The sequence below is a fragment of the Lynx rufus genome, unplaced genomic scaffold (genome assembly GCF_022079265.1).
Source record: "Lynx rufus isolate CCGP_SWC_20201006 ecotype Redwood Valley unplaced genomic scaffold, mLynRuf1.p SCAF_9, whole genome shotgun sequence".
Taxonomy (NCBI): Eukaryota; Metazoa; Chordata; class Mammalia; order Carnivora; family Felidae; genus Lynx; species Lynx rufus.
The window spans coordinates 43,831,988-43,857,460 of record NW_025814897.1 but is presented as its reverse complement, the minus strand read 5'-3'; the positions used below and the strand labels follow the sequence as shown (position 1 = coordinate 43,857,460).

General features: G+C 37.6%; 1 protein-coding gene across 4 annotated transcripts in view; it reads right to left on the bottom strand.

The window, feature by feature from the left end:
• The window catches only part of NOX4 (NADPH oxidase 4), a 167,057-nt gene that overhangs the window by 86,146 nt on the left and 55,438 nt on the right, over nucleotides 1-25,473 (bottom strand). For all 4 annotated transcript variants that reach the window (XM_047071699.1, XM_047071700.1, XM_047071701.1 and 1 more), the window contains 3 exons: nucleotides 19,209-19,425; nucleotides 16,705-16,869; nucleotides 16,510-16,572 (listed from right to left, as the gene is read on the bottom strand). In XM_047071699.1, the coding sequence (XP_046927655.1) occupies nucleotides 16,510-16,572; nucleotides 16,705-16,869; nucleotides 19,209-19,425 (445 nt within the window). The remainder of the gene's footprint in view (nucleotides 1-16,509; nucleotides 16,573-16,704; nucleotides 16,870-19,208; nucleotides 19,426-25,473) is intronic.

Here is a 25,473-nt window from a genome sequence, read left to right as displayed (position 1 = left end):
GCGTCGGGCTCTGTGCTGACAGCTCAGAGCCTGGAGCCTGTTTCAGATTCTGTGACTCCCTCTCTCTCTGCCCCTCCCCTGTTCATGCTCTGTCTCTCTCTGTCTCAAAAATAAATAAACGTTTAAAAATAAAATAAAAAATAAAATAAAATAATCACTCCGGCTGCTTTAAGATTAAATGGCAGGTGAGCAAGGGCAGGCAGAGGGAGATCAGTTAGCAGGCTATCCAGACGGTAGTAGACTGGACCAGGGGGCCACGGCAGAAATGGTGGACATGTTTTGAAGACAGAACTAAGAACATGAGTGGACAGATTACTGACTATATCAAAACAAACAAACAAACAAACAAAAAAAACAAGAGTAATATCCAGATTTTCAGCATGGGCAACCTGAACAATGGAGCTGGAATTAACTGAGGTGGGAAAGATTGTGGGTGAAACAGATTTGGGAGGTTGAAGATTAGGAGTTGAGTTTTAGACATGTTAAGATATCCTTTAGACATCCAGATGGAAGTTTCTGGAAAATAGCTGGATACATGAGCTTGAATTTTAGAGTTGGGAGGCGGGGCTGGAAATATACATTTGGGAGATGACAGCACACAGATGCATCAGTAAGACTGCATGAGATCACGAGAGAAATGAGTTTAGCTAGAGAAGACAGGGGGTTCAAGGAATGGGCACTGAACTGTTCTGATATTTAGAAGTTGTAGGATTGGCAAGAAACAGCAAAAAGACACTGAGTAAAAGTGGCCAGAAAATGAGGAGAAAAACCAGGTGAATTGGATGTCCTGGAAGCAAAATGAAAAAAGTGTTTCAATAAAGCAAGTGATCAGCTGTGCTAAATGCTGCTAAAAGGTCAATTCCATCAAGGACTCAGAAATGACCACTGGACGCAGCAGTAACATGGTCATTGCTGACCTTGAAAATGTTTTTGTAGGGTGCTGTGGGCAAAAAGTTGGTGGATTTAAGACAAAATGAGTGGAAATGTACCTGGAAGGAGATGTGAGTTAAGAAAGGAGCTTTTATTCACAATTTTCTCTTTTGTACCTAGGTAAAAAGGAGGCATCTAAAAATACCAATAGGATAAATCAAATTTAATATTAAACAGCTGGTTTTCTCTGAATACATTGACCTATTTAGGTTCACATTTATCATGCAGGTTCTCATTAGGCACTGAAGGAATATTTTCTTTACCCTTGGAAAAAAAAAATGAAACTACAGCAGTTAGAAGATGTTTAATTTTCAGGGAATTCAGATGTCCTGTTATGTTTCATGAACATTAGTGACCTTTTTGGGGCAATTTTGGCCATGTCTGGTCTATGGTTAAGGTACCTTGTTGCTTTGCTAATCTATCATCTATCCCAGCTGAGTTTCTAAGCTGCCCAAGCAAAAGATTTGTGAAACGCTAGAGAAAAACAATTTTTTTTTTTAAGAATTACACAAATGAAAGCAAGACCCAAGATCAAAACAGCTGATGCAGACTTCCTGGTTGTATTTAAACCCAAGACATTAAATAAATAATAATAACAAAAAATTTGCTAATCTTTAAGGAATCCATGACCATTCTTGTCTGGTTTTCATTGAAAACTGGAAAGACTATTCCCAAAATGACTGGTTAAGAGATTAAAACTACAAAGCAGAAAAATGATGGCAAGTACAGGCTTGCTATGTAAAAGCACAGACAATAACAAACCAACAGCTAGACTTGCCTCTGACTCATGGAAAAATATGTGAAATCAGGTTATCCCAGCTTAAAAATAATGAATCACACAACTTAGAATACAGATGTCAGGAAAGCACATGTGTACTTCTGATTAAAAATAATAACGGAAGGATATAGAGGTATTCATGCAAACTTCAATTCCATAAAAAAACAGATTCTGCATTATTTCTTTAGTTGAGAATCCATGAAAAATATTATTGAACATAATTAATGTCTATCTCAGTTAAATATTAAGAGATGCTATATTTCATTGTAAGCAGTAGTTTTCATACTTTAAGTTTTGGTATTCATTCATTCATTCATTTTCTAAGTAGGCTCCATGCCCAACATGGAGCTCAATGCAGGGCTTGAACTCACAACCCTAAGATCAAGACCTGAACTGAGTGCCTTATGCCCAACCAACTGAGCCACCCAAGCGCCCCAGCTTGGGCTTCTTAAAATCATCTCCGATTCACATATATAAATTAGGTGAAAGCATACTTTAAAAGAATAGATTAAAGAATAGAATAAAGAAAAAACCAGAATAGAATAGATTCGTTCGGGTAGAAAATCCAAACTTTGGCAATTATAGAGCATGACAGGAAAACACTGTTAAAGATCCATTACATGGTTGAAGAACAACATGTAAAACTCTACCTGGACTATATAAATTAGGTGAAAGCATACTTTAAAAGAATAGATTAAAGAATAGAATAAAGAAAAAACCAGAATAGAATAGATTCGTTCGGGTAGAAAATCCAAACTTTGGCAATTATAGAGCATGACAGGAAAACACTGTTAAAGATCCATTACATGGTTGAAGAACAACATGTAAAACTCTACCTGGACTTTAAGCCAATGAAGGCCCAAAGAGGGAGAAGAACCTGAAAACATGAATTCTGGATCTAACTTTGTCATCAATGGTGTTACTTGCTTTGATCACTTAAAGAATCTATGCTTTAGATATCCCCTCTCCCCAACAATAAGCAAACAAATAAATCTGGTGCTTGGACTACAAACTGTTTTTTAATTGATGTATAGTTGACATATGATATATTAGTTTCAGGTGTACAACACTAATTCAACAATTATGTACTTTATAAAATGCTCACCATAGCAAGAGTAGCCACCACCCATCACCATACAAAGTTATTACAATCTTATTGACAATACTCCTTATGCTGTTTTTATTCCTGTGACTTTATTTTATTTTATTTTATTTTAAAGTTTATGTATTTATTTTGAGAAAGGGCACAGAGCAAGCACAAGTGGGGGAAGGGCAGAGAAAGACTCCCAAGCAGGCTCCACGCTGCCAACAGACGGCCTGATGTGGGGCTTGAACCCACGAACCATGAGATCATGACCTGAACCAAAGTTGAGTCAGACGCTTAACCAACTGAACCACGCAGGCACTCCTGATTCATTTTATAGTTGGAAGTTTGTACCTCTTAATCCTCCTTGGACTACAATATTTTTAAGTTCAATGAATTTTAATAAACTAAGATTTTTTATGTGTCTCATATATAATTTCAAGTTTTAAAAAAGTAAGATTTTTTTCACAAAATATGTATTTCATATACTTTTTAATGTATTTATAAATACATAAGTGAATGTAAATATATAATTTAAATACATACATTTAAATGTCATTTGTAGTGGAAATGGTGGTGCACTGCTCACATCTTCTTCCTCCCCCCACTTGCCAATTTTCAGGTTCAAAACACAAATTCCTCAACCTCCCCACTGCTGAAAATGTTTCCTGTAGAGCTCATTCCTGAGGCCCCTCCCCAGGAACTGCTAGCCACAGAAGGAAGCTTGCATGCCCATCTCTAAGTGTCTTTTCCTGGAGACATCTCACCTCTAGTGACTGGCCAATTACAGAGTACAAAGATGTAGCTTCCTGACCTCAATACAGGACAACCTGAACTACCATTTATGTGTAGTGGCTGTCAGACCTGCTGAGGCCTCTGCTGAGCCTTTACCCAGCATTTCAACTCCTGTCTTGTGTTCTCAGGTGCTGTCCTGAGTGCGCTCTCCACAAACCTCCCTCAGGAAAATCTCTACCTCTCAGTCTGTTTCCCAGGAAACTCAACTTAAAACATTTATCCTACAGGCTAGTAAACCACAGGAGGCAAAATTTCCATTGCTCCAAATGACTGTTTCTAAACCAATCTGGGGCCAGAACTTAGTCACTGCATGCTGCAGAATGAGGCAAACAAAACGAAACAATTCCATTCCATTTAATCGCATCGTGGCTCTCCAGTCATTCTCTGAAATTACAACCATAACAGCTTTTAACTTACTGAGAACTTACTGTATACCAAGTACCAGGCTTAGCACTTGATGATATCTTTGTAATTAAGATTCAGAGTAACTGCATTAGAGAAGTTACTAGTATTAGCCACATTTATTTTTTTAATATGAAATTTATTGTCAGATTGGTTTCCATACAACACCCAGCGCTTATCCCAACAGGTACCCTACTCAATACCCATCACCCTCCCTCCCACCCCCCATCAACCCTCAGTTTATTCTCAGTTATTAAGAGTCTCTTATGGTTTGTCTCCCTCCCTCTCTTTTTTTTTTCCCCTTCCCCTTCCCCTCCCCCATGGTCTTCTATTAAGTTTCTCAGGATCCACATAAGAGTGAAAACATATGGTATCTGTCTTTCTCTATATGGCTTACATCACTTAGCATAACAATCTCCACTTCCATCCACGTTGCTACGAAAGGCCATATTTCATTCTTTCTCATTGCCACGTAATATTCCATTGTGTCTATAAACCACAATTTCTTTATCCATTCATCAGTTGATGGACATTTAGGCTCTTTCCATAATTTGGCTATTGTTGAACGTGCTGCTATAAACATTGGGGTACAAGTGCCCCTATGCATCAGTACTCCGGTATCCCTTGGGTAAATTCCTAGCAGTGCTATTGCTGAGTCATAGGGTAGATCTATTTTTAACTTTTTGAGGAACCTCCACACTGTTTTCCAGAGCGACTGTACCAGTTTGCATTCCCACCAACAGTGCAAGAGGGTTCCCATTTCTTCACATCCTCGCCAGCATCTATAGTCTCCTGATTTGTTCATTTTAGCCACTCTGACTGGCATGAGATGGTATCTGAGTGTGGTTTTGATGTATATTTCCCTGATGAGGAGTGATGTTGAGCATCTTTTCATGTGCCTGTTGGCCATCTGGAGGTCTTCTTTAGAGAAGTGTCTATTCATGTTTTCTGCCCATTTCTTCCCTGGGTTATTTGTTTTTCGGGTGTGGAGTTTGGTGAGCTCTTTATAGATTTTGGATACTAGCCCTTTGTCCGATATGTCATTTGCAAATATCTTTTCCCATTCCGTTGGTTGCCTTTTAGTTTTGTTGGTTGTTTCCTTTGCTGTGCAGAAGCTTTTATCTTCATGAGGTCCCAATAATTCATTTGTGCTTTTATTTTTGCAATTTTAGTTCATTTTCCCTTGCCTTTGAAAAGGTGTCAAGTAAGAAATTGCTGTGGCTGAGGTCAGAGAGGTTTTTGCCTGCTTTCTCCTCTAGGGTTTTGATGGTTTCCTGTCTCACATTCAGGTTCTTTATCCATTTTGAGTTTATTTTTGTGAATGGTGTAAGACAGTGGTCTAGTTTCATTCTTCTGCATGTTGCTGTCCAGTTCTCCCAGCACCATCTGCTAAAGAGACTGTCTTTTTTCCATTGGATATTCTTTCCTGCTTTGTCAAAGATTAGTTGGCCATACTTTTGTGGATCCAATTCTGGAGTCTCTATTCTATTCCATTGGTCTATGTGTCTGTTTTTGTGCCAATACCATGCTGTCTTAATGATTACAGCTTTGTAGTAGAGGCTAAAGTCTGGGATTGTGATGCCTCCCACTTTGGTCTTCTTCAAAATTACTTTGGCTATTCGGGGTCTTTTGTGGTTCCATACAAATTTTAGGATTGCTTGTTCTAGCTTCGAGAAGAATGCTGGTGCAATTTTGATTGGGATTGCACTGAATGTGTAGATAGCTTTGGGTAGTAGTGACATTTTAACAATATTTATTCTTCCAATCCATGAGCATGGAATGTTTTTGAATTTCTTTATATTTTCTTCAATCTCCTTCATAAGCTTTCTATAGTTTTCAGCACACAGATCTTTTACATCTTTGGTTAGATTTATTCCTAGGTATTTTATGCTTCTTGGTGCAATTGTGAATGGGATCAGTTTCTTTGTCTTCCTGTTGTTTCATTATTAGTGTATAAGAATGCAACTGATTTCTGTACATTGATTTTGTATTCTGCGACACTGCCGAATTCATGTATCAGTTCTAGCAGACTTCTGGTGGAGTCTAGAGGGTTTCCAAAGTACAATATCATGTCATCTGCAAAAAGTGAAAGCTTGACTTCATCTTTGCCAGTTTTGATGTCTTTGATTTCCTTTTGTTGTCTGTTTGCTGATGCTAGAACTTCCAACACTATGTTAAACAACAGCGGTGAGAGTGGACATCCCTGTCGTGTTCCTGATCTCAGGGGAAAAGTTCTCAGTTTTTCCCCATTGAGGATGATATTAGCTGTGGGCTTTTCATAAATGGCTTTTATGATGTTTAAGTATGTTCCTTCTATCCCGACTTTCTCAAGGGTTTTTATTAAGAAAGGATGCTGAATTTTGTCAAATGCTTTTTCTGCGTCAATTGACAGGATCATATAGTTCTTTACTTTTGTTTTATTAATGTGATGTATCACACTGATTGATTTGCAAATGTTGAACCAGCCCTGCAGCCCAGGAATGAATCCCACTTGATCATGGTGAATAATTCTTTTTATATGTTGTTGAATTTGACTTGCTAGTATCTTATTGAGAATTTTTGCATCCATATTCATCAGGGATATTGGCCTGTAGTTCTCTTTTTTTGCTGGGTCTCTGTCTGGTTTAGAAGTCAAAGTAATGCTGACTTCATAGAATGAGTCTGGAAGTTTTCCTTCCCTTTCAATGTTTTGGAACAGCTTGAGAAGAATAGGTATTATCTCTGCTTTAAATGTCTGGTAGAACTCCCCTGGGAAGCCATCTGGTCCTGGACTCTTATTTGTTGGGAGATTTTTGATAACCGATTCAATTTCTTCGCTGGTTATGGGTCTGTTCAAGCTTTCTAGTTCTCCCTGTTTGAGTTTTGGGAGTGTGTGGGTGCTTAGGAATTTGTCCATTTCTTCCAGGTTGTCCAGTTTGTTGGCATATAAGTTTTCATAGTATTCCCTGATAATTGCTTGTATTTCTGAGGGATTGGTGGTAACAATTCTATTTTCATTCATGATTTTATCTATTTGGGTCATCTCCCTTTTCTTTTTGAGAAGCCTGGCTACCGGTTTATCAATTTTGTTTATTTTTTCAAAAAACCAATTCTTGGTTTCATTGATCTGCTCTACAGTTTTTTAGATTCTATATTGTTTATTTCTGCTCTGATCTTTATTATTTCTCTTCTGCTGGGATTGAGGTGTCTTTGCTGTTCTGCTTCTATTTCCTTTAGGTGTGCTGTTAGATTTTTTATTTGGGATTTTTCTTGTTTCTTGAGACAGGCCTGGATTACAATGTATTTTCCTCTCAGGACTGCCTTCACTGCATCCCAAAGCATTTGGATTGTTGTGTTTTCATTTCTTTCCATATATTGTTTAATTTCTTCTCTAACTGCCTGGTTGACCCATTCATTTTTTAGTAGGGTGTTCTTTAACCTCCATGCTTTTGGAGGTTTTCCAGACTTTTTCCTGTGGTTGATTTCAAGTTTTATAGCATTGTGGTCTGAAAGTGTACATGGTATGATCTCAATTCTTTATACTTATGAAGGGCTGTTTTGTGACCCAGTATGTGATTTATCTTGGAGAATGTTCCATGCGCACTCAGGAAGAAAGTATATTCTGTTGCTTTGGTATGCAGAGTTCTAAATACATCTGTCAAGTCCATCTAATCCTATATATCATTCAGGGCCCTTGTTTCTTTACTGATTCTGTGTCTAGATGATCTATCCATTGTTTTAAGTGGGATATTAAAGTCTCCTGAAATTACCACATTCTTATCAATAAGGTTGCTGATGTTTGTGATTCATTGTTTTATGTATTTCAGGGCTTCTGTATTCGGTGCATAGACATTTATAATTGTTAGCTCTTCCTGATGGATAGACCCTGTAATTATTATATAATGCCTTTCTTCATCTCTTGTTATAGCCTTTAATTTAAAGTCTAGTTTGTCTGATAGAAGTATGGCTACTCCGGCTTTCTTTTGACTTCCAGTAGCATGATAGTTCTCTATCCCCTCACTTTCCAACTGAAAGTGTCCTCAGGTCTAAAATGAGTCTCTTGTAGACAGCAAATAGATGAGTCTTGCTTTTTTATCCATTCTGATACCCTATGTCTTTTGGTTGGAACATTTAGTGCATTTACCTTCAGTATTATTATAGAAAGATATGGGTTTAGAGTCATTGTGATGTCTGTAGGTTTCATGCTTGTAGTGATGTCTCTGGTACTTTGTGGTCGTTGCAACATTTCACTCACAGAATCCCCCTTAGGATCTCTTGTAGAGCTGGTTTAGTGGTGATGAATTCCTTCAGTTTTTGTTTTTTTGGGAAGACCTTTATCTCTCCTTCTATTCTTAATGACAGACTTGCTGGATAAAGGATTCTTGGCTGCATACTTTTTTTCTGTTCATCACACTGAAGATTTCCTGCCATTCCTTTCTGGACTGCCAAGTTTCAGTAGATGAATCCATCACTAGTCTTATCGGTCTCCCTTTGTAAGTTAGAGCCTGTTTATCCCCAGCTGCTTTCAGAATTTTCTCTTTACCGTTGTATTTTGCCAGTTTCACTATGACATGTCGTGCAGAAGATCAATTCAAGTTATGTCTGAAGGAAGTTCTCTATGCCTCTTGGATTTCAATGCCTTTTTCCTTCCCCAGATCAGGGAAGTTCTCAGCTATGATTTGTTCAAGTACACCTTCAGCCCCTTTCTCTCTCTCTTCCTCTTCTGGAATTCCTATGATATAGATATTGTTCCATTTGATTGCATCACTTAGTTCTCTAATTCTCCCTTCATACCTCTGGATTTTTTTAACTCTCTTTTTCTTACCTTCCTCTTTTTCCATAATTTTATCTTCTAATTCACCTATTCTCTCCTCTGCCTCTTCAATCTGAGCTGTGGCCGCCTCCATTTTATTTTGCACCTCATTTATAGCATTTTTTAACTCCTCATGACTATTTCTTAGTCCCTTGATCTCTGTAGCAATAGATTCTCTGCTGTCCTCTATGCTTTTTTCAAGCCCAGCAATTAATTTTGGGACTATTATTCTAAATTCTTGATCCATTATTGCTTAAATCGTTTTTTGATCAATTCGTTAGCTGTCACTACTTCTTGGAGTTTCTTTTGAGGAGAATTCTTCTGTTTTGTCCCTTTGGGTAGACCCTGCGGTAGCTCCAAACTGCAGGGCACTTCCCCTGTGCTGTCCGGAGAAACCTGTGTTCATGGGCAAGGCTGCAGTCAGACCCAATGTCTGCCCCCAGCCCACCTCTGGGGCCACAATCAGACTGGTGTGTACCTTATCTTCCCCTCTCCCAGAGGCAGGACTCACTGTGGAGTGGTGTGGCCCTGTCTGGGCTACTTGCACACTGCCGGGCTTGTGGTGCTGCTCTGATGGGATCTGGCATATTAGCCGGGGTGGATCCACAAGGTGCACAGGGGCAGGAGGGGCAGGCTTAGCTTGCTTTGCTGTCAGTGGTCCCCTGCGGGAGGGGCCCTGCAGCACCAGGAGGGAGGCAGACCCTTCAGAGGGATGGATCCACAGAAGCACAGCATTGGGTGTTTGCAAGGTGCAAGCAAGTTCGGTGACAGGAGCTGGTTCCCTTTGGAATTTCGGCTGCGGATGGGAGAGGGAGATGGCGCTTCCCAGCGCCTTTGTTCCCCACCGAACTGAGCTCTGTCTTCCGGGGCTGAGCAACTCTCCTTCCTGGTGTCCTCTTGCCCTCCCCGCTCTCCGAGAGCAGAGCTGTTGACTTTTAACATTCCAGATGTTAGGTCCCACTGGCTGTCTGAACTCATAGAGTCCGGCCCCTCCGCTTTTGCAAGCCAGACTTTGGGGGCTCTACCTTGCCCGGCAGGCTGCCCCTCCACCACCCCAGCTCCCTCCCGCCAGTCCGTGTAGCACGCACCACCTCTCCGCCCTTCCTACCCTCTTCCGTGGGCCTCTTGTCTACGCTTGGTTCCAGAGAGTCCATTCTGCTATTCTTCTGGCAGTTTTCTGGGTTATTTAGGCAGATGTGGGTGGAATCTAAGTGGTCAGTAGGAGTAGGTGAGCCCAGTGTCCTCCTACGCCGCCATCTTCCCTCGAGAGCCTTCGAAACTTAGCCACATTTAATAAAGAAGTGAACCAAACTATGTCAGTAGTCATAGGACCAAGTGGGGGAATCTAGGCCTCCAATCCAAGCTGTACGGTTCCAAACTCCATGGTCTAACACTACAGGATGGCCTCTGATTGCCATCAATCTTGTCAGCAAACACATGCCTGGTGGTTCTGCTGGAGAGAATGCAGGTGCATTCGAAGAAAATAATCACGAATTCCTGGGAACAACCACCAGATTAACACATGTTCCTTGTGTAAGAAAGTCAATGTCAAGTGTAAGAAATGCTGAAGCACTTTAAAGAATGAAAACTCCAACCTCTGCATGCCTAATTAAATCAGTACTCAAAGTTTAGGTTTACTTTGAAATTGTGAAACATAACATAGTGCTTCTGTACATTACCTTTTGTACTCAGTTTTTGTATTTTCAGTTTTAAAAGTTTTATCTTCATTTTTAAAAAATGAGATAAAAGTCAAACTATTGTATTTATAGTTGTATATTTTATAGTTTTTATTTTTCTGTGCATTGGCACTGTATAGGAAAATAGGCATTAGATTCTTTTCTAGTAGGGGAATCTGAACTTCAACTCTGCACTACACAGAAGAACTTAGTAGTATGCACAATCCAAAACTTTCAATTGCATATTTATCTAACATTTTTATAGTTTCAGTAAATTTCTCTCTTAATGGCAGTTCTCTTTTCTCCAGCAACAAGGATTTCCAAAAGCAATAGGAGTCTCAGAACTACGAATGCCCTGAACATCGATGGATGATGAGTCAGGAGAGAGTATAGAATAGCTTAGCTGGCAACATGATTTTCTGCCAGGCAGGTCTGTGTTTGAATCTCACCTGTGCCACAAAAGAGCTGTATGACTTTGGATATGTTATTTAATCCAAGGCACATTATTTTCTACATCATACAAGATGAACAATACGTGTTTCATAGGAATATAATAAAAATTAAAAATATACTATTTTCAGGGAGCCTGGTGGCTCCAGTCGGTTAAGTGTTCAACTTCAGCTCAGATCATGAACTCGCAGTTCATGGGTTCGAGCCCCTTCATCGGGCTCTGTGCTGACAGCTCAGAGCCTGGAGCCTGCTTCAGATTCTGTGTCTCCCACTTTGTCCCTCCCCCACTCACTCACACTCCCCCCCCCAAAATAAACATCAAAAAAATTTAAAAATAAATAAAATATAATATTTTCAAAGCTTATGAAAGAACTTTGAGGCACTTAATTAGTAGGGACTATTAACCCTAATTTACATACTTTTTAGTGGGAATCAGCAAGTGGGAAATTGCTTTGTTTTGCTTTATTTTAAAGGAACCCTTAAGGGAAATACCCAGTGAAAATATTTGAGAAGCATGCATTTTACATGTAGTGCCAAGTAGAAGTAATTGGACAAAAACAAGAAATGGCAGGAAAAGACAATAAATTAACATAATGGCATGACATAAAATTTAGCTTAGAAATGTTTGTTTTACTCAAATTCATTTCTAGGCAGCAGCAAGATTTGCCTCTTTTCCCTCTTATGAAAATAGAAACTCCCTTGGGGGATAGTAGGAGTTGAGTCCGCCAGTAACCCCCCAAAATCTGGGAAGGCTACAAACCATTTCCTAAGCCTACACAAGTACACGATACACAGATGGTCCGATGAAAAGAATTTCCTTTGCCTTAATTTTTTTTGGAAGCCAACCATTGTTACAATTTAAACTATGAGATAGAGATACAAATATATATATATATATATATATATATATATATATATACTTAAAATAAGAACAAATTTGAATACAAAACCTAAACTTGCAAAACAAAGACCTATTTCAATGTATGGGTTGCTAGTCAAACCTGAGAAATACTGATAGGATTTGTCAGATAAGCACAGAAATTAGGAACAAGGAATTTTTCCACTGTGAGCCCAGGGAGTGGGGGATGGGAGGTGAAAAAGGACTTATTGTTTCTGACCAGATGTTTTCCATGGATTGTTTCCCTTTGTCTTTAGTGTATCTCCTCCAAGCACCTTTGCCATAAGTACATTCTAGTTGGCAGAGGCTAAGGATGTTGGTAAACATCTTATAATGTGCAGGACAACATGCCACATCAAAGAATTATCTAACCCAAAATGTCAATAATGCTGAGGTTGAAAAGTCCTGATCTAGCACAAACATCCTTCTAAACATCCTGGGGAGACAGCTTTCTAAGGTTCTGGACTGGTGTCTCACTGTTAGAAATGTTTTTATCATATTGAATCAAAATTTATTTCTCTAAAACTTTTTAGCTATTTGTACACCTTAGGATCCCAGAGGAAAAACATCTAATTCTTCACCTACATGACAGATTTTCAAAAGCTGAGACGACTGTCATATCCCCCAAATTTCTCATTTTCAGATTGAAAAACCACATGTTGATGTCCTATCCCTGCTCCTCAACAACAACAAAAAGAAAAAACAATATACCATAATTGCAAAAGTGAAGGCAATAATCCAAATTAAAAGGAAACATTTTGAGATTATGAAAAAAAAATAATAGTATAGTTACCAAGTACTGACCCCCATCAGAGATACACTCCCAGCACAGAACTCATAAGCAACAGAGCTGGGGTTGAATCATCAACTTCATGTTCTTTGTGTGAATACCCACTACCCTTTCTCATCACATATAATCCCTTTCTCAACTCTCTCTCCTACTTTCAGTTCTTCTGCCTTTCGCCTGGCCCCCTCTTCCTTCCCTCCTACTGTTACAGAACCTGGTCTGGATTACCCGGAGGAAGAACCAAGTGGCACTCTGGCACTCGGAGATCTTGGAAGGCAGGAGGTTTATTTCACACCTGCAGGCTCAGAGATCACTCTCCAGAGGTCTGAGCCCAGAGCGTAAGCAGAGGGAACCATTTACCGTCTGTTACTTCTGCATTCCACATTAGTAGTAACTTGGCACACGTGGCAAGCGGGGTAGGCAGAAGAACCTGGAGGGATTTCCCTATCAGTTCTGTCGGCCATCTTATAACAGATTTTTCCTATCACTACCTGTGCCCGCAGCCAGCTCCACGGCTATCACAGTTTTTTCCCCAGCACCTGTTTGGGAAACAGATGAGGCCACTGGAGGCACTTGCCAAAAGCCCTTATGTCCTACATGCCACTCTTTTAAATTTCTCCTTTTGCCCTGTGAAATGGTCCTAGGACAACCAAAAGAGAGTAGATCTAGAAGCTTCTACTAGGCATGTAGCATAGGAGAAAAATTCTTGGCTTTTCTGTTTTGAGAGAGCATAAACATTTTCAGTGATACAATGTAAACTATCTTTTCTGTTTTTATCTAAGCTGGATGATGAGAACATGGAGGTCTATTATACCATTCTCTCTACTTTTATGTATGTTGGGAAATATTTTTGTAAAAAAGTAAAAAACCCCTCTTCTCTGTATTTAACATTCAGCAACCATCTTCCTTTCTCATTCCATATTCTCTATTTAATGCTATGGTGAAGAAACTATTTTCAAAATAAAGCCTCATGTTGTATACCTTAAATATACTCAATTTCTCATTTTTCAATTACACATCAATAAAGCTGGGAAAAAAAGAGAGTCAAACACAAGATTAACTTCGGAAGTAAATTTTGTATGACCCCAAGAGTAGACCAAACTTTTTAAACTACTTACATAGAGACAAACATTTGTGTGCACTTTCTCCCTTTTCCATTCTTCCCTTTCTCATTACTGTTACCAATTTCATGTTTATGGGATGTATGAAATCAGAGACATGGAAATAAATCGTACAACTATCAGAACTAAACACGGTGTGGTGGATGCAATTGTGTGAAAATGGCTTCATGATTCAGCCAAACCATCATACAGGAAGGTCTTTTCATCACATTTACTAGCCAAGCATCCTACTGTCTCATGGAACAAGGGCAATATTTAACCCCATTGTAGGGTATACATATCCTAAAGGAGTGAAGGCCATGATGTGGCTCCGTGGCTCCCGGTAACAGCTGGGTCCTAGACTCTGTGGTCCTGGTTTTGAATCCCATGAGGACAACTAAGTTTGCACTGGTCTTCATAACAACATATTTCCCTTCTCACTCTATCCAGCTGCCCACATGGCACCAGATGAAAGGGTGTCACCAGACTGAATAAACAACTGTAAATTAATGTCTGCCACAAAGTAGGCCAGCATTCCCATCTTTCTTGATAAAACGGGATATTGTCAATCACTGGACTAGATCCCAAGCTACCTTTCCTTAATCATTAATAAATAAGTTTGCTATGTACAAACAGAATGAGAAATTTGAAGCAATTAAATACTATTGAGCAAATGTCTGTGTTTTCTCTAACCATTTGACACTTCCTTTCTGCTTCCTTTATCCTTTAAATATAGATTTTTCTGGCCTCGCTGTCTTTACAAGGATATGTTCTCAAGGGACAAACTCACAATGAAAATACAAATCATAATAATTGCTAGCATACGTTTACATGTACCTGACACTTTCCATGTTCCAGGCTTTGTTCTACATACTTTACTTGTAGGAGATCATTTAAACACACAACATACCTAGGAATAGACAATGTGTTTATATGGCAATATTACTCTAGTGGAATAAATGCACAGAAAAATGAATAACTTGGCCAAGGTTTCCAAGTTTTCAACATAACACATCAAATTTGAGGGGTGCCTAGGTGGTTCAGTCAGTTAAGCGTCAGACTCTTGATTTCAGCTTAGATCATGATCTCATGGTTAGTGAGTCTGAATCCCGTATGGGGCTCTGCGCTGACAGTAGGAAGCCTGCTTGGGATTCTCTCTTTCTCTCCCTTTCTCTCTGCCCCTCCTCTGCTCTTCCTCTCTCTCTCTCTCTCTCTCTCTCAAAATAAATAAATATACGTTAAAAAAAAATTTTTAGGGGCCCCTGGGTGGCTCAGTCGGTTGGGCATCTGACTTTGGCTCAGGTCACGATCTCACTCACAGTTCATGAGTTCAAGCCCCATGTCGGGCTCTGTGCTGTCAGCTTGGAGCCTGGAGCCTGCTTCCGATTCTGTATCTCCCTCTCTCTCTGCCCCTCCCCTGCTCTGTCGGGCTCTGTCTCTTTCTCCAAAATAAATACACATTAAAAAAATTAAAAAAAAATGTTTTTAAATAACACATCAAATTTGAAAGTGGTTGCCATTCCCAGTACAACCCTACCCCTGCATCCCAGCACTTAGGCACCAGTGATTTTGCTGCCCACCCCCCCACATCTGTTCAATTTTATTTGCATATCTTAAGCATATATTTAAACATGTGGGTCCTGTTCTTAGTTACTTTTGCTAGAAATTGAAAAAAAAATCTCAATTTCCATCATCAATTGGAAATAATTAATTACAGTACTTTCCTACTGTGAAATATTATGCAGTCATTAAAAACAATGTGACATACACAAATATAGTAACATGGAAAGCTGTCCATGATATATTGTGTTTTCTTTTGTTGTGTTTATTTATTTTCAGAAAGAGAGAGAGAGGGAGGGGCAGAGAGAGAGAGAGAGAGAGAGGATCCCAAGAAGGCTCTGCACTGTCAGCACAGAGCCCAGTGGGGGGCTAGATCCCATAAACTGTAAGATCATGACCTGATCTGAAATCAATACTTGGACACTTAACAAACTGAGCCACCCAGGCTCTCCAGCCATGTTATATTGCTGAGTGAAAAGAGCAAATTATAAAACAAATGATCTAGCACACAGATATCAAACATCTATATATGCCTAACTCTACAGGAAAATGTCTGTAAGAATATATGCCAAATTCTGGAAGAAAGGATTGAAAAGTGGGGGGAATGAGGAAAAGTTCCCATTTTATCTCATCTATTTGTGAATTGTTTACTTTTTGATAATAGACTCATGTTATATTTATAATGCAGAAAAGAATGTTAAACAATGTGCTGACAGGCTAAAAATATCTGATGAAGTCATTACTTAGCCAGATCTTCCCCCTACCCATTATTTATTCCATTATATTTCTCTAACTTGGTTTTCCTTTCCCTCCCAACACACAGCCTGGGCTCCAATTACACTGGACTTTTTCTTTTCTAAACACTGCTTGGATTTTCTTAGGCTTCCACTCAACTCGGAGTACCCTCTTTATCATTAAATTCAACCTCTCTAAAGAAAACTATACATATTATATTTGGATACACAGTTCATAATGGGAAAAATGTAAATAGCCAGGAAATTTTCTGTATTTTGAATCAATAAGCTTTAATACATTTAAATGTATTGCTTCCTGGATTGTAAACTCTCAGAAAATAATAAATAGCTACAAAGTTTCTGAACAGATAATATTTTTTGGATTAAAAAAAAGGCTTAGTTAGACATGTAGGATATTGTGATAGCCTTGCATGATTTTTAGAATGACGTGGAATATACACACACAAAAGAAACACACATTTCACTCTAAAAAAATTCTTAAAATCAAAAACAAGTTTCTTACCATTGTGAGGGTAAATGGATGGTTTTCTAACGCAGACACACTGGGACAATGTAGAATAATATACTAAAAAACAACAAACATAGTTTCTAAGTGACCAAAAGAGAAGTTCAAGCATTCCAATGATGGCATGAATGCTGATTTTCAAAACTTATATGAAGATAAAGGGAATTTAAAAGTTACTAAACACTGACTCACCTGGCCAGGTCTCGCTTTAAAATTTTCTTTGACCATTTGGATTTCCATGACATCTGAGGGATGACGTATGACCGAGATGATGGTGACTGGCTTATTGCTCCGGATACACCTGTAAAGTCTTTCAGCACAATACAGGCACAAAGGTCCAGAAATCCAAAGCCAAGTCTAGTGGAGAATTTTTGAAATATACTTTAAGAAATACTTGTATCGTAGGAATCCTTATCTCCTGCTCAATTGTTTATGTCATACATTACAGTAATGAAATTTTAATCTATATTTTGAATAATAAAATGTAAAGAAAAATGAATGAAAAATAAGATGCTCACTGCAACTTATTCACACAAGACTAAAGTATGAAATCAAAAGGGAGGAGCACCTGGGTGACTCGGTCAGTTACACATCTGACTCTTGATTTCGGCTCAGGTCATGATCTCACAGTTCGTGAATTCAAGTGCCACAGTGGGCTCCATGCTGACAGTGCGAAGCCTACTTGGTATCCTCTCTCTCTCCCTTTCTCTTCCCCTCTTCCACTCTCTCTCTCTCTCTCTCTCTCAAATAAATAAACTTTAAAAATAAATAAATAATGAAAAATAAAAGGGGAACCGATGTGCCATATTAACAGGTATGCATACATTGTTTCATATGTCCCTCTATGTATACCATAAACACATAATGCATGCATATACAGTATTTTATCTAAAGAGAGAAGGGAAATTAAATGTTCAAATCAATTTGAAGATGATTTCAGAAAAAATTGTACCACTCCAATATCTGTTAAAAAAAAAGAAAATCCTGGATATATATGTATTTTTCTTTCTATTTTTAAGGTATTAAAATGTTTTAGTTTGCAGGAGCAATTGGAATTCTTCAGAATGTCAGGTAAGTTTATTTAGAGTATTTTTTAAATACTTTTATCTATTTATTTTTTATTTGAGTGTAGTTGACACACAATGTTACATTAGTTTCAGGTATACAACTTAGTGATATGGCAAGTTTACACATTATACTATGTTCACGATAAGTACAGCTACTATCTGTTCCACGTTTATACAATGCAAAATATGTTTATGCACAGATTTTAAAATATAGGACATACTACGCATGCTGCTTACAACTTTTACATAATAAAAGTAGTAGGAGCAGAAGATAACATATAGAATTTGGGCAGTGTGACAATTTCACATGTGTGCTGTATAGATATCCCAGATCCCAGGATAACTAGCTGCATGTTCTCAGAAGTACGGAAGCCTGTGTGGTCAACCCTTCCTCTAGAACTGCACACTTTATTTCCCTCATCACTTGGAGACCTCTGATCCAAACTTATTTTAATGGTTACTTTTTTAAATCTTACTTACATAGCTATTTCAGACCTTCCTCCTTCCTTGCAGACAGATCATGCCTCTTCCTAATATTTTGTTTGCTACTGTGTGAGTAGCAGACATCACAAGACAAGCTCTGCAATGCAGCAGGCTGGCAACTCTGAGATGGTCACTTACCCTTTGAGCATCAAGTGCCATGTAAGTAAAATGGGAGTCACAATACCTGCCCTGCCTAACATATAGCACTGTGTGAAGCCCGGAAAATTCTGAAAACTGCAAAGTCTATTAGAAATCTAGAGGATTGTTACTGACAATAAACACAAGACTAATATACTTATTCCAAAGTCATCTACAAATTCACTCTACTTTTCGACTCCTTTTTCTCTTCTGAAAACAGACATTTGACATACTGTACCATACTTCCACCTGCTATAGGCAAAGAGTACAGGGTGTTAATTCCCATGTGGACAGCTCCCATAGCCACATGGGAAGATCAGGGCCCTTGCTGAACTACTCACTGGGTATTTGGGTAAGAATATTTTCTAAGAGTAAACTTTTTAGTTAAAGACCTGGTTTTCTACTCTACTTCTGTCATGTAGTAGGTTGCAGAGTTTGCTGAAGGTATTTTATGTATTTAAGCCACAATTTTATCATCAGAAAATTAAGGATGATAGTAATGGCTTCAAAGAGCTATTGTGAACATTAAAAGAAATTATGCATACAGTACATTTTAGCACAATACATAACAGATGATACTAAGCATTCAACAAATTGACTTTACAATTTATTATTTATAGTATTATACATAATATCGTACCGTAACATTATTCTATACCATAATAATAATTACTATTAGTGTTAGTTCTTTCACTATTGTTTTTATTATTCAGCCTACTTTTCTCAACGGATAGGGCAAGCACCAGTGCCACAGTATGCAAAGATTACATGGTCAGTTAAGCAGGAATTTTCCATAGTCTATAATATCATAGGGTTTTCTCCTTGAACACCAGCTACCTATAATGGAAAAACAGGTGCTCTCTTGCTGCTGAAACATCCTAGAATGTTCTTTTCTACAAGAACAATTGTTTTATATACCTCCAAAAACATGTTTAAATGTAATGTTGGTCAATAATTATGGAAATATGGACTTTGCAGAGACCATCAAAGATACAAAATCAATCTGACCTGTGGAAAATTAGCTTGGAACCTGGGCTCTTCCATACAAATCTTCACAAATCTCTTTTGGGTAAGTTCATCTGGCTTTGCAAATCCTTCAGGAAAAGATTCACGAAAATGTTCTGAGAGATAATCTTGTAAATGAATATTCTGGTAGTGGGTTCCATTAAGATTGATGCAGCCAGGAGGGTGGGTATCTAAATTAGTTTGATACTTCAGCAGCCCTCTGAAATTAAATTAAAAAAAAAAAAAGAAGGTGAAAATGAAATGGAAATCAGGGGACATAGTATGAGAAAATAGCCTCTTTTTCTTGTTAACTTTCCATAGCATTTATCTGGAAAGTGCTTTTCATATATCTTACTTAGGAGCAATTGAGAAATCCTAAAACTTTTAATTAATTCTTTACTATGGGACTAAACCAAGATTTTTAGCCCTTAAACAAAGGCCACAAAGACATGGTTGGGAAGAATACATCAATATTTCCAACTACTCTGGAATTTCACAGCCTTTATTTCAACTCTATTAGGCATTTGTACAACCATATACAAGTTTTCACTTCAATAAATACTATAATGATGAGTACTTTTGCTATATCTTCAAACACAAATGGGAAAGTGTAAGGATCATATTTGATTTGGCTGAGACTGGATAAATCAGACCTTGGTGATTTACAGAGAAATATTAAACAAACACAATAACAAGAACTAGAAGTTGGCATCTCGTTTGGTCTGCAAATTAATATACAGCAATTAGACCCTACCCATGTTTACTTTTCAAAATTTCTCCATAAAGAAGACCATATAAAAGACTCAAAATAAGTAATCAGGAAGGAGGGCCTAACCCCTAAAATCAATTCTGATTGTTGTATATTTTCTGACATTCTAAGACAAACCATTCAACTTTCTATGTTTGTATAAAAACATAATAAAATTTTTTTAAATAAATTTTTAATAAATTAAAAAAAAAAGTCAAGACCTACTTCATGGGAATAGTGCATCAATGGATAGATTATATAAAACATCAAAAAGATCACTACTGCATAAGCAAATCTTGAAGGAAAAAATTAAGATTTTGAAAAGCACTGGAAATTTGTCAGTGTGTTTTAGTTCTATTTTAAGGCCATTAAAATTTTGGTGTCCAAAATTATTTTTCCTAGTTAGCCAAGAATATATTTTTAAATTACTCTTTAAGTTACCAAATAATTAATACATTTAAAAAAATGTATATTTTAAGAACATCACAGCTATAGTGATTTTATAGGTGATTTTACAAAGATAATATTTTGGAACAACAAAAACTATAACACGAATAATAAGACTAAATAGATCCAATATAGGAAAGTTAGAAAGGGCCAAGGCAGTCTTTTATGGAATTCAACATCTACTCAACCTGATCGTTTTCCTTTTGCTCATGTTCATTCCTTTTATCCCTTCTTTTTACATTACTTTATTCCTTATAACTAATCATAATGAAGTCATTAAAGAGCATATAGTATATGTTATAGTATATCATTAAGGAGCAAGATGTATTATGTAACATCAATGGCAGGCCACACACCCATCTTTTAAAGTAATGTAGTAGATATGGCCTAGGTACAGAAGAATTAATTATTATTACAGAAATGTGAACCAAATACAGAACCCTTCATAGAATTCTAGTCATATAAAACAATCATTGTGGCATTATAGTTAGAAAACCTATGAATTTGATTCAGCGGCCATTACCCAAACCTGTTGCTCCTAATGACCATCCCAAGGGTGGTGGTTATCAGGTAGGTAGGTCAAAAATCTCAGACATTTATTCTACTAGCCTCAAACTGAACAACCATTGGCATAATGCACTTGGTACTATTCTAGGTGGTTCTACAAAGTTCAGTAAGGAGTCAAATCTGGCCCCTGAACCTCTAAACAAATAAAATCTAGTTAGAAGACATCTTGGGAGAAGCTGAATGGAATTGAGACCACGAATAACTGGAATAAAGTATTTTAATACACCTTAGTAACGTTTGGTAGACATCAGGCCCCAAAGCAATTCATATGCATTTCACATATATATGCAACAACTGCAAGTAATTATTATTCCCATTTACAAATTAAGAAACTATTTTGATAGATATTAAATAACACCCCAGGGTCACATAGCTGGTAAGGGGCAGTGCCAATATCTGAACCCATTTCTGACTGAAATTCTAAACTCTCCACCTGTCACTATACAGAATGTTAATTCATTGGATCCTTATAACATACCTGTGAAAAGGTAAGGAAGAGGAAGATTAATATTTATTAAGAAAGTATGTCAAGAATTTTTTAAACATCTATTTCTCACTTAAACTTGAAAACAAAATAATCATACAGCATAAGTGTTTTGATTTCCCATTACACAGATGAGAAACTTAAGGCTTTGTTTGGGTAAGAAATTAACCAAATGGCAGTCTAAGCATGGGATTCAGAAACATCATCTCCTTCCTTCTACAAACCTATATCATATAAAGCAAATCAGTTGATTAAAGAAGTAGACATCAAGGAAGAAGGTTCAAAATGAACAAACGCCTGGAAATAAAGTCAGATCGTGTGTGTGTGTGTGTGTGTGTGTGTGTGTGTGTGTGTGTGTGTATTGGATGGGGCTGTTTAACACACCAGGAAAAGGAACATTATTTACTCCTCCTAAGTCTTAACAGTGTTCAGGTGGGCAAGACCCATGTGCTGAGGTCCTTAAAATGACAAACATTACTATGCAGTACAAATCTTTGGGCCAGCTCAGTCAAACAAAACACTGCCATTCCTGGTATTTCAAGGGCTATGTAATATGGTAAAATCCCTTTTTACTTTGAAAGCTGTATGTTACTTTTAAGCTACACTCAAGCTAAATGGCATATTACCTCTGTCTTAAAACCCCATTAAAATGTTTTCTTTGTCTCGGTTTGTAATTGTTGCTAACAAATAGTCATGGATAAGAGAGAAAAGATCTATAGAGAGACAATGGTAACAAAAAACATCATTCATTAAAAAAAAACCCACAAGCACAGAATCTCAGGTTAGATTTGGCTAAATAAGGTAGTAAAAGATACTGATGGGTTCATATGGAAGGATGCTGGAACATTCCGAACTCCGTATTTACAGGGTAAGTGCTGGGCATACCAGACAGGTGCTTCATGCCTCACTGCCTATTTTTTTTTATAACAAATTTATGTGGTAAAGATCAGTGGCCCCATCTTAGAATAAGTGAACACATTTTGAGCTGTTATCTGCCTAAGACCACACTGTCAGCCAGTGGCCAAGTCCAAACAAAGGCCATGCTCCCTCCCCTGTACAAGGCCAACCCTCTCACCCTTCCATTCTTCCTATGAACAAAGACCTATGAAATTAAAGACCAACGTATATATTGAACAAAAATTTACTGGTGCAGGCAAATACCTGAATTTGTCACATTATTTCATTTTAATTAACTTAAATTGAGTAGCTATGATCAGACATGAAAGCAGTAACAACAAAAAAGCAAAGTGAGCACATATTGGAGATTAGTAGGGTGACCCTTGAGAGTATATAGGGATGGTGAACTTTGATTATGAAATTTGGAAAGGGATTCATGAAGGAAGCAACTGAAAAATGTGAAGATGTTAATGGTTTAACAACAGGAGAATGGCATTCCAGTAAGAGGGATAGTATGAACAAATGCACATGGTTTGCTCCCAGATTAGTAGAGGGGATCATGTCTTATGCATTTACATATCCACCCATATGTCCATACTCACTGCCAAACCCTGTCCTCTCTCTAGCAAGTTTCTGGCAGACAGTAAATCTTCAATGAATTTCTAGTGAATTGATTTTAAGAGCAAATAATCCCATAATTTGTTTGAATATAACAAGTGCATAGAAGTTAAAATAAAAAGAAAATATTCTTGTATGTTTTATTGTATCTTTCATATTAAATGATAAATAATTTGAAAGGAAAAACGGGGAAGGGAAAAAGATGTCCATGAATGGTAAACAAAGAGTCTTGCCAACTTAAGGCAGTGACAGAGCAGGCGGTAAGGGGAGGAAGCACACAGACCGTGTAGGAATAGGAATACTTATTACTCATTTTTTTTTTAGTTTTATTATGTTCCAAAGGACAGATTTTGAAATATCTTTGGAATGTCTAGTGTTCTTTTATCATGAGAAATCATGGATTTTACGGTGTATCAAATACGTGGTTGTGGATGCTATTATTTTTGTACTCATAAGGATTTCAAGATGTGCTTTCAAAACTCAACAGAGTTTCAAAAAATAGGTTTCTTTCTTTTTGTCCTTTTTTTCCTTAAGAGGCATTATAGACATACTACCATTTTTTTATATGACAAAGTCACAGAAAATAATACAATACACAGAATAAATCCCACTAGGTTACAACATAGAAATCATAAAAATATTTTATGGCAAAAATTAAATATTACAAAATGCCACACTGCAGAAAGGAGAAACACAAAATCATTCCTACTTTAACTGCATGTTAAAAATGTCTAACAAATGCAGTGTCACTTACGTAACCTTTATGCTTGTGATTTTAAACCTTTTTTACAGTGGAGAAAAAAAAATCCTTGTCCCATAAAGAACCTACTTTTTTCCTAGTATTCTATAACACAAAATGTTTCTTGTCTTTACAGAAAAAATAGAACAACCTGTTTCAGACACTTCTTTTTACTCTGCTTCAAGTACAAAAAAAAAAAAAAGAGCTTAAGAAAATACACCCTAATTCATCACTTCAAAACCCACTGGAATTCACTGGATTGTGTGGAATCCACTAGAATGCACACTACTTAAGGTCAAGGATGTGTCCTGTACCTCAGCTGCATTGCTGGTGACTAGAACAGTGCATACAATCTATAGCAAGCATTCAATATCTATTCATGGAATGAATTACTGAATGACCAGAAGTGTACAAACAACTTTTTGTTTTGGTTGTTGTTGAAACACATGATTGAGTCATCATCTGGTTCTAACAAACACAGAAGGGAACTGGAACTCATAATCCAACTTCAAAAAAGATGCCTAGATGTTAGGAAATGATATTTAGTAAATAAAGTAAACCATGTATACAAGAAATAGCATGAAATCAGTCTGCAACTTACATCATCCCTCTTTACCCTTGAGTACTGCTAAGTTTGACCCAAGATTTCAGCCCTGTCCTTACCCTAAGCCAATTCTTATCTAAGCAGACAAATTATCAAGAGAGTCAAGTTATCAACCTACTTAGTAGCAGCATGTAGAAGTGGAGTGCTTGCCTCCACTTCCAGCACACATCAGGGAAACCCCAAGCACCTGAGTATGTATCAAACCAGAGCTTTTATTCCCATCCCTACTTGGTCTGGTCTAGCCAGCTTCTTGCCTCTGCATTCTCTCCTGGGCACTTGCAACTGATGCCTGAGTGTATTCGCATCCTGCAACTTGACTGTAGCACATACTTTGTCTTGTTCTTGCTGATGGTGTTGTCCAAGACATGAGACTAGGCAACACAGGGCCAGCATCACAGGTGTGTGACTTTTGCAGTCTCAAGGAACCTTCTCTTAGAAAGGTCCCGTGGCTGGTTCAATGCTCTGTAGTCACCATCTTGAAATACTTAGTAATGTTTTATCAAAGAGCCTCACAGTTTAATTTTGCAGTGGGTCCTGCAAATGAAGTTGCCAGCCACAGACACTATGCAGCTGGCAAAACTAACCATTAGAGCCTAAGAACACAGGCTCAAGACCAGAATGTTTCCTAAGTGTGTGAAGTGAAATAGGCCATTTTACTAAACAGGCCATTTTACTCTTTTTTTTTTTTTTCTTCTCATTTCCCTTGGCTGAAAAAGTGAGATAGCACATGTTACTGTCTAAGTCACAATATAAAGGAAAGGACTTTGATCTCTTGGGAAGAAAAAAATATGTAAGTATCCAACATATCTTAGTATATCCTCTGCTTTCAGGCTTTACAAAACTGGCAGTGGGAATAAAAGGATTACTTCACATTTCAGAAAAACATGAATGTACTAAAATGTTTCTTAAATGTAGACCTTGTTCCTTCTCCTTCCCTCAACTTTCTTACCCTGTACCTCCAGCCAGGACCACTTGTTATTATGCATAAGGTCCCAGGAGGAAAACTGAGATTAAAATTACGTAAGAAAGTATTTGGTCTGAAAACTCACTATTTCTATCCTCCAAGTGGAGGAGAAGTACACTCAGTTTAGACTAAAAATTCATGAACAAAAGTAGCTTATAGCACAAATGAATTTATGTACATGAAAATGCTCTGTATATACT